This window comes from Emys orbicularis, chromosome 6 (assembly GCF_028017835.1).
Source record: "Emys orbicularis isolate rEmyOrb1 chromosome 6, rEmyOrb1.hap1, whole genome shotgun sequence".
NCBI lineage: Eukaryota > Metazoa > Chordata > Testudines > Emydidae > Emys > Emys orbicularis.
Window position 1 is genome coordinate 21,995,158 of NC_088688.1, and position 10,554 is coordinate 22,005,711.

Consider the following 10,554-nt stretch of genomic DNA (forward strand, 5'->3'; position numbering starts at 1 on the left):
CCGAGCATATAGTTCGGTCATAACCAAAATTCAGAAAGGTGAAATTCAGGCAAGAGAAAAATAGATTAATATTTTATCCGAAATGAAACTCTGCCTCCTTTGTTCACCACTACATCACAGGTCTAAAACCACACCAGACATTATATACTTGGCTAGGTACACAACACAACACACACACCCACAGCAAATATAGGTGAATGGCACAGAAACGCAAGATCCACATGTAGACACAGAGATATGCACACAGCCCACATACTAAGTAACTCACCCAGCAACATGAACACAACACAAATGGCAATGAAAAGAGCGTGAAACAGGACAGTCAGAAACAAACACAAAGAGGGTGCAAACAGAACACAGCAAACATCTGGTCAGCCGATGGTATGGAACCTTGATACCCCTGAAAGGGACTCGATAAGTGTAAAGTCACTCACACAATATAGCCACACACGTGCAGCCACAGAGATACTGTCAGAATCCCCTGCAGCAGTTCAAGTGCGTGGGGCGAGGGAAGGGAAACCACCACATGAAGGATGCACTAAAAGTGTACAGCATAGAACCGGCTAATGTGAGCCAGTGACAAATCGGGCCATGGGGTGGGCGGTAGCATGGGTGTGCCTAAATGAGCCTGGAGTAAGGACGCGTGCACGATACAATGACAGGGGGGCATCAATCAGAGGGCGCCTGTCCCGGTGTGAACAGCCCGGTGGTTATCAGCGACAGTAACTGGGTAAATAAAGCCCACCCCGCCCCCTCATCGCCCCCTGCCTTGATAAGAACGTGCTGGCGGGGGCGCATCCAAGGGCTTATCAAGTCTCACAACCCACAGAGGAAACAAAGCTCCCCGGTTCAATGAGTGTGCGGGGAGGGGCTGAGGGGCTTTGTACGACCTGGGAATTGCAGGGAAGGGGCGCAAGGGCTTGTTGATCCAGGGAACGGGAAACTTCGATAACATGCAGTCTGGTGGGGAGCGGGGGGGGGGGGGGGGCGGCTCAGGAGATCTCAGTACCCAGCAACTTGCTCCCGAGCCCTGGAGTTACTTTGGGAGCAGGGCTGGAAAGGAAACCACAATGTCAGGCCCCTGCTACCCAAAAGTAGGAACGGGTTAATACGCTCCAGAGGCGGGGCTATGGGGGGGGGGGCCTGAGGTGTTTGATTCAGGGGAACCCCGTAACACCCAGATATTCCCCAGAAGCAGCGATATTGCGCGGGGGAGGCGGGGGTTGATGCCGGGGAACCAACACCTCCTGCTCCCCAGAGGCGGGGATATTGGGGGGCTGATGTGTTTGATACAGGGGAGCCCCCAGTAACACCCCCTGCTCCCCAGAGGCGGCGATATTGAGGGTGTGGGGTGTTTGATACGGGGGAGCCCCGGTAACACCCCCCCCGCTCCCCAGAGGCGGGGATATTGGGGGCTGAGGTGTTTGATACAGGGGGACTCCAGTAACACCCCCTGCTCCGCAGAGGCGAGGATATTGGGGGCTGGGGTATTTGATACAGTAACATCCAGCTGTTCCCCAGAGGCGAGGATATTGGGGGGCTGATGTGTTTGATACAGAAGAGCCCCCAGTAACACCCACTGCTCCCCAGAGGCGGCGATATTGGGGGTGTGGGGTGTTTGATACAGTAACACCCAGCTGTTCCACAGAGGCGGGGATATTGGGGGGGCTGAGGTGTTTGATGCAGGAACACCCAGCTGTTCCCAAGAGGTGGGAATATTGGGGGGTTGAGGTGTTTGATACAGTAACATCCAGCTGTTCCCAAGAGGCGGGGATATTGGGGGGCTGATGTGTTTGATGCAGGAACACCCAGCTGTTCCCCAGAGGCGGGGATATTGGGAGGGGCTGAGGTGTTTGATGCAGTAACACCCAGCTGTTCCCCAGAGGCGGGGATATTGGGGGGGGGGGGGCTGAGGTGTTTGATACAGTAACACCCAGCTGTGCCCCAGAGGTGGGATTATTGGGGGGGCTGAGGTGTTTGATACAGTAACGCCCAGCTGTTCCCCAGAGGCGGGGATATTGGGGGTGTGGGGTGTTTGATACAGAGGAGCCCCCAGTAACACTCCCTGCTCCCCAGAGGCGGCGATATTGGGGGTGTGGGGTGTTTGATACGGGGGAGCCCCGGTAACACCCTCCCCCCAGAGGCAGGGATATTGGGGGCTGAGGTGTTTGATACAGTAACACCCCTGCTCCCCAGAGGCGGCGATATTAGGGGTGTGGGGTGTTTGATACGGGGGAGCCCCGGTAACACCCCCCCTGCTCCGCAGAGGCGAGGATATTGGGGGCTGGGGTATTTGATACAGTAACACCCAGCTGTTCCCCAGAGGCGGGGATATTGGAGGGGCTGAGGTGTTTGATACAGTAACACCCAACTGTTCCCCAGAGGCGGGGCTATTGGGGGGCTGAGGTGTTTGATGCAGGAACACCCAGCTGTTCCCCAGAGGCGGGGCTATTGGGGGGCTGAGGTGTTTGATGCAGGAACACCCAGCTGTTTCCCAGAGGCGGGGCTATTGAGGGGCTGAGGTGTTTGATACAGTAACATCCAGCTGTTCCCCAGAGGCGGGGCTATTGGGGGGCTGAGGTGTTTGATGCAGGAACACCCAGCTGTTCCCCAGAGGCGGGGCTATTGGGGGGCTGAGGTGTTTGATGCAGGAACACCCAGCTGTTCCCCAGAGGCGGGGCTATTGGGGGGCTGAGGTGTTTGATGCAGGAACACTCCTGTTCCCCAGAGGCGGGGATATTGAGGGCTGGGGTGTTTGATATAGTTGCGCTCCATGCTCCCCAGGGGCGGGGATGCAGGGGTGGAGCTGGGGGTCGGATAACTGGGGGACCCTAGCGCTCAGAGACGATCACGCCGAGGCTGCGGGTCGGGGGTGGTTGAATCATGGTCCATTTGGAAGGAGAATCCCCGCCAGCAGGGAGGGGGCCGGGGAGGGCTCGCAAAGGATGCGCCGCCCATCGCGCCGGCCGGTGCTGTGTGGCACTGGCTGGCGGAGCTCTCCGCAGCCCCCGTGCTCCCAGAGCCACCTCTGGGGGGAGGCGCCAGGTGCCTGAACTTCGCTGTCACCTCGTCCCGCTTCCTTATAAATTCGGGTCAGCGCTGGCGGCGGCAGCAGAGGCGGCAGCAGCACCTGGCCCGGCAGATCCCGAGCAGCGGATTCCCTCCCTCCACGCCCGGAGCCGGACTCGCAGCAGCAGCAGCAGGGAACCGTCCCGCCCGGGCAGCGCCGCGCACCATGGGAGGCTGCGAATTCCTCCTCCTCGGGAAGCCCCGCTCCCTCCTCTCGCTGGGCCTCTTCGCCCTGGTCCTGCTCGAGGTGCACTGGGGCGCTGCGGCTCCCTTGCAGTCCAACGGCGGAGCCTCCCCTCTGGCCAAGATCTACCCCAGGGGCAGCCACTGGGCTGTGGGTAAGTGTCCGCGCCGCGCAGGGAGCCCGGGGCAGCCCCGGACCCCGCTGTAGCATTTATTGGGGGCGGCCGCGGGGGGCTTTTCTCCCAGGCGCGGCCGCGCTTCGTGGTCCTGCTAGAAACTTTGGACTAGCTCGATCCTCCTCCCCGTAACGCCCGTCCGCCTGCCCGCCCTAGCACGTGTCTGTCTGTCCGTCTAGGGAGCGATCGATGGCTTGAGGTCCAAGCCTCAGGTTAATTAGCGCGTCCGCCCAGCCTTTACTAGCCCGTGGGTTTGTTTTTTGTTTGACACAGGCTGTCTCAGTGAGGGGAAGATTTACTCTGTATTCAAATAGAGCCGTTTGGCGTAGGGCGTTGATTCTCCTCCGGCTCACGAAAGCAGGAGATCTGGCGAGACAGATGCACTTTTACATGAATCGGGGCGGCGGCGGCGGCGGGGGGAGGGGTTAAAAAGTTTCATAAATTATAATAATTAATACATGCAAAGATAGGCGCTGTTTGATGCTGGGGATCCCTGTTGGCAAAGTGGCTCTCCCCAGCCCCTGAACCGTGTCACCGCAATACTGGACAACCAGAATCCGGTAAGAAAAGGAGCGTTTGCCAGGGGCAGGCAATGGCTGAGCTAGAGAGCAAACCCGCCTCAGCCAAGCTAAGAGAAGATCGAGGCTACCTTTAAAACCCTGTGATTCATTTAAGATGATACCTGCAGTCCATGGCAGGGCTCCCACGGGCTTCAATGGGGCTCTAACCAGTCCTGATCTGTACCGATCAGTATTTGTTCCTGGCATGCCCCGGAGAGCAGCACTGCCCAGCCGCAAAACAAGCCTGTCAAAGGACAGGCTCCGCAGCTGATCTCTGCCATTCTCTCCTAGAGCCAGGTGTGGGACACGGGCCATCTTTGTAGTCTGTGTTTGTCCAGCACCAAGCGCAAACGGCTCCTGGTCCATGACTCGGGCTTCTAGGCACTAGGAATAATAATAATAATAAATAATCTACAACTTACTTTAATCAGAGCAGTGAGGTGGGGCGGAGGTGCAAGAGAGGAGCTTTCTCAAGGAGCTTTCTTCCATCAGAATAGTTGGAAGGAGGGCTTTGTGAAATCCATCAGAGCTGCCCTGTGGGACGGAACCAGGGGACAGGTGTAATTAAAAACGAGTCAAATACATTCTTAGGCGAATGGAACAATCCTCCTTACTAGAAAGCCCAGGTGGGTGAGGTGATAATTTTTATTGGACCAACTCCTCTGGTGAGAGAGAAAAGCTTTGGGACTAGCTACACAGAGCTCTTCTTCAAGGCACACGAGCTGGCTTCAGCCCCTGATTTCCATGGCCAGCAAGTGCCTTTTGTGATACTGACACTGGAGGAGGAAGTCGTTTCATTTGGAAGCTGATAGTGTCTGTCTAGCTAATCACTAGACTCCCAAAGTCGCCTCGTTTCTCTTAGCTCCTCTAGCGCGGGTGTTGTATCCATTTTGTAGTATTGGTTTGTAGGCTACTCCCCAGAGGCAGGGATATTGGGGGCTGGGGTGTGATACAAGGGCAGACTTGTTTCCTTTCGTCTGCTTCCCCCATCAAAAGCCGCAGAGGTCTGTCTAGTTCCTATCAGCCATGGCATGAGAGGTGGAAACGGAATTAAATACAGCTCCAATGACCACAGATTAATAATACGTCTTTGCAAAAGTCAAAGGGAATTGAAAGCTTGCAATGCGCGCTGATAGTGTCCGGGGGAAGAAGGGCGCTACAGTGGGGAATAAGAAAGGAGAGCTCGACACTTGGGAAGAATTAATCATTGTAACACATCCCGCTATTTCTGAATTCAAAATGTATATTCGAGAGTGAGATCCAAGGGGCAATGAGCCCCACCTGATACTTATTAGAATTATTTCCTGAAAGCAGTGCCCTGACTTTCGCTCCACTTATTACAGCGATCATTGGCAAGTTCTTGTCCCCAGCGTTTCTCTTTTGCAGTGTAGACTTGCCCTCAGTTTGTGGACCACGGCCAATATCAATTTCACTTTCATAAAAACGAAACCTGGAATAATGAAGCCTATCAAATGTAGCTTTTTGCCATAAAAATTGCGGTTAAAAGTGGTAGGAAGAGCCACATTCTGATGCTGAACTTGGGTGGGAAGGAATTAAAACTCTCAACCTCTCCTTTACCTGCTCACACTCACTCCTGCTCTCAGCTGCCTCTCTTTACCCCTGCCAATGTGCCTTATTATATCTAGCCTCTTCTCATCAACATATCCCCGGCCCATTTAATATAATGGGCATAGGGATTTTTGTGTGTGACTCTGAGTTGGTGTGACATCATCCAAAAGGCTCCACTGGCCAATCAGAATGTGGCTTTGGACATCCACACTCACACGCTCATTAATTATTGATTAATGTCATGATATTCTGATGATTTTTATAGGACATTTAATGGGGAAAAAGAGCACTGGAGATTTTCCCTATGTTTATGAAGAAGAAAACAAGATCCCATTTTCAGCATTACCTGAAAATGTCAAGCAGCTGGGAGATTACCTGCAATGGGAAGAAACGTTGAAGAATTTGCTAAGGCTGTTAGAAGGGAATGAAAACAGAAGCGCTCAGATCCTAAGGGAAGAGCTTCCGTGGTATACCAAGAACACTTGGGAGACAGATGATGACAGCAGCTTTAAAGATGTAAGTTTAAAACAAGAAGGTACTGTAAATCTAATTTTTTTAAAAACAAATTAGCTCCTAACTCTGGGATTGTTGGTAGAGCTGGTCAAACAATTTGTAATGAATAACTAATTCAGTGAATTTATCCCTTATTCCTGATCGTAAATTGTCACTGAATAGAGTATACCTTTTATGGATGTATTTATTTAGAACAGCTCAGCAAATATTTTGTAAATTTCAGCCTATGGCTTGGGTGCAAACTACTTGATGTGAATATTTTTTCAAGTATTGTGATTTATTTGTATTATACAAGTGCCCCAGTCATTGCCAAACAAACACACAACTAGATATAGTCCCTGCACTGAAGAGTTCACAATGTAATCTGAAAACCCGTGCAAACAGTAGGAGGGAACCACCAGGGAGGAAGATTAAGGGTGATGATAATAAGATCACATGATGGTTAGGTAGGTGAGCTATGTTCAAACTCAGTGGTTTTGTATTTTTAAAAACACAAACAAACAAAGAAGATATCCCCAACTACTGCCCAATCTGCCTCTCATTAGCTAGCTGATTTATTTGAATTGTCAGGATTCCACTTTCAATATTTGAGCTACATGAATGGCCATCTGTATCACTTGATATTATTTCTGTCCTTTGATGTTATGACCTAACCTTGATAAACTGCTGCCACTCAAAACAAATTTCACTTTATCACAAAATGGGAATTTGGGGCTAGATTCAGAAAGGGACTTAGGAACCTAACTGCCATTTTAGGCTCCTAAATCCCAGGATCAGTCCCCATTGAGAATCACAAAAACCCCGTTCAGTGGCTGCCAAACATGCAGATGCCTAAACTCACTGGGTGAAAGTTCCCTGGGTGCCTATGTTTCTGCCTCTGTGCAGGTACAGGGCCGCCTCACTCTAGGTATCTGGCCTCCTGAGCCCCAGTGAGATGCACCTGGCTGCCCAACTCGCCTGCCAGGCCCAAGCCAGTAGGCATGTTCTGAGGCCGCTTAGCAGATTGGGTCCTGCATGTGAGTTCACCCAGAACAGCTGCAGGAAGGGAGGAGGAGGACCTCCTTTGTAACTTTTAGCCCGGTGGTCAGTGTACTCACCTGGGATGTGGGAGATGCAGGGCCGCCCAGAGGATTCAGGGGGGCTGGGGAAAAGCAATTTTGAGGGCCCCTTCCATAAAAAAAGTTGCAATACTATAGAATACTATATTCTCGTGGGGGGGCCCTGTGGGGCCTGGGGCAAATTGCCCCACTTGCCCCCCCCCCTCTGGGCGGCCCTGGGGAGATGCCCAGTTCAAGTCTCCCCTCCACCTGAGCAAGACAAGGGATTTGAACAGGAATCTACCACCTCTTTGGTGATGCTCTAACTATTGGGAATAGGGATAGTCTGATATGGGGAACTCTCTCTGTCTCTCCTGTTGAAGCTGTGTATAAATAATGAAAGAGCTATTAGAGTAGGGGGACTGGGTCTCCCACATGCTAGGTGAGTGCTATAACCACCAAGCTAGGGAGGCATTCTCATGCTTGTGCTCTCTTTCACACACACACCCCCAACCTGGCCCTTTGTGTAAATCCAAAGTGGAACAGCTTCAATAGGAGGGACTGGGGGTCCCCCTACCCATCAGAATATCTGATAGCTCAGTGGTTAGGGCACACATGAAAGGAGATTTTGCTTTGCATTTTTCAATGGTAGTGCACGAAGAGCTTCTATTTTTGTCATAAACAATCTGTTTAGGCCCTGAGCCAATGCTTCCTGGAGTCAGTGGAAGTTTTCCCATTGACTCCACTAAGTGATAGGGCAGGCCCTTAAAGTCAAATGATACCCTTTTCTGAGATTTTGCTCTTTCAGACACGGAGACCCTGGGAATCTTATGTGCTTCAAATTCCCTGAGCATTTATGATACTATTTAAATAATAACAATCATTAGCTGCCTTAATAATAAACCGAGGCTAGTGTAATATACTGGTGCACTGGTCTGATAGCCAATGAGACTTGGAGCATAAAAGCTGTAATTATCAGGGAGCTGCAGGGTCCTTTTGAGTGCAGATTTTATCGCTGTAGCGTCTCTGGTATATGATACAGTCTTAGTTACCCAGACTTTGTCTAGTCACTCCCTTCATTTTAATGTGGTGCTGTAGAACATCTTTATGAAGGTGCATAGATACCCCAATGATGAATGTGTTGTGCATGGCTAGATGTAAGATGGTCAGATCGGGTTGATTTATTATTATAATAATGCTGTTGCCACTGACTCCAGTGGGTGCAGGATGGGGCCTGTAAGTCGCATGAAATAAATCCCAACTCTTGCTGTATTTGAATTTTCAATGGAAGCCAACTGTCTAGAAAGATCAAGACACGTTACAATCTACCATGACTGATTAATCTGCTGCTGAGTTCAGATACTGGGGTCAAGCAATTAAATGTAAACGTTCCAAAGAAAACAGCATTGCAGACTATACATGCAGGCTGAGAGAACATATATCAATTATTCTGGGACCATTGCATGGTCAATCTATTACAAGGTTGTAAATAATGGTAGATTGCGTATGTGCTTGTGGAGATGTTAGCATCGCAAGGGTCCATCTAAGTATGCATCACCATAGACTGCCACCTACTGAATGTACATATAAGCACGTTTTAGTGGGGGGAAGAATCTTACTAGTAACTCTTCATACTAATGTATGAACCTAAAATGTAACAAGCAACACACTTTGTATGTTTTGTGCTAGGAATAGAAAACTACAGAATATAAGACCATATTGCTAGATGTACTTTTGTCAGGGATGTTTCCATGTGGAATTTACTTAATGTCACTTTATAAGAAGGAAGCCTATTATTATTTTATTTATTTCCACTAGTGCCCACAATGTGTGAGGCATTTTCCAAACATAAAAACTACAATCTCCGCCCTGAAAAACTTACCATCCAAAAGACAGACACAGGGTGGGAGAAGGGTTATGACATACAAATAAGTGTAGAGGTCAAATGAAGATAGTACCCACTCAAGAGGGGGCCTAAGTATTTGTAACTCAGTGATGTTTTCTATATGTCATATAGTAATTTCTACAGAACTTTATTGGGTTCATCCCATTAAATTCTATATGTTTATTCCGTAAGGAAAGTGCAGGAGGAGATCCTGTTGAGAGTATACTTAGGTTATTATGTGTAGCATGGGCATAGGTTTACAGGATTATTAAAGGCATGATGCCATAATGTACACATAGTCACTGTGCTGTAATTTCATTGTTCCATGTATATATTCAAATGTTACATTTTAAAAATCCAAATTAAAAGTATCTAGAAACAAGAAGCAGAAGGTCCCTCTGGTTTCACATCTGGCTCGTATATAAGAATCAGGTCCCTACTGCTTGACTTATTTAGTCTCATTTTCTATCTGTGTAGCTGAAATCTCCCACTGCTACTATTGTGTTCTAGGCACAATTCTTCTCTATTCCTATTGTTGCCTCCTCATATTTTGCCTGTCTGATCAGGGAGTCTACAATGCTTGTTCATTTTTATTATCTTGAATGTCATGTCCTAACAATTCAGCCTTGCTCATCGTTCCCCCAAGGTTTTGATTTTTGTTTTACTGTCAAATTCTTCTGCCTCAGTTAATTTAACAACCCGCAAATCAACACCAACCCTCCCACCCCTCATACATAGAGTAAATTAAAACTAAAACTAATCTGGAACAGCTGTAGAAATCTGAAGCAGCTACTTTCCTTGGTGTTCTAAGGTTTTGCTCTTGCAAGTTGTTGCAAGTGCAATCCAAAGTAAATTATAAAATGTTTCTATGAACTCACTTTCCAACATTAATTTGATGTTATATAAATGGGACTATGAAGAAAATAACTTTGAATAACTCTTTTTTTCTTGGACCTTGGTTGTCTTTTAGCAAGGTAACATTGGGGGCAAGTATTAGGAATGTATTTGTTGTATGGAATAGATGCAGAGTACAGTTATACATTTGGTTTATTGAATCAGGATGTGACTTTTGACAAGCCTGTTCTGTAAATATTATTTACTTCTCTTTATTAGATGATGGATTATCTGCTTCAAGTTATGAATAGGAAAGAAAGCACTCCAAGCTGAAGTGAAGATCTTCCAACCTTGAAGGAATAGAATAGTATCCTTAAGAGACTATGTTTCACAAGCACTCAATTGTAACAGATAACCAACAAGGTTTCTTTTGTGTAAACAAGATTACTTTTGTGTAAAATACCTAAACACTTGTATTCTTGTATGTTCCAACATTGACTAAACTCTTCTCCTTTTTTTTTCTCCAAGCTGCATTTTCTTGTTTGAACTGCTTTGCTGTAAATAATTGTCCAGGAAGGGTCTTCCAGTTATCTGACTTCTCTGTCTAACCAGTTCATCTTTAGGTTAAAACTACATGACATTTCAACATTCACAATAAATAATAATAAGAAAGGCCAAGTTTCTGTTTTTATCTGAGTTACAAAATGTTGACTGACTGTGTCACAGAT

The 10,554-nt window shown here is 48.3% G+C and overlaps 1 protein-coding gene across 1 annotated transcript; it reads left to right on the top strand.

Annotated features, from left to right (window-relative positions):
- The first annotated feature begins 3,235 nt into the window (after nucleotides 1–3,235).
- Nucleotides 3,236–10,159, top strand: GRP (gastrin releasing peptide). Its single transcript, XM_065407020.1, has 3 exons — nucleotides 3,236–3,407; nucleotides 5,823–6,073; nucleotides 10,106–10,159. The coding sequence occupies exons 1-3, from the start codon at nucleotides 3,236–3,238 to the stop codon at nucleotides 10,157–10,159; spliced, it is 477 nt and encodes a 158-aa protein (XP_065263092.1).
- Nucleotides 10,160–10,554: the final 395 nt, after the last annotated feature.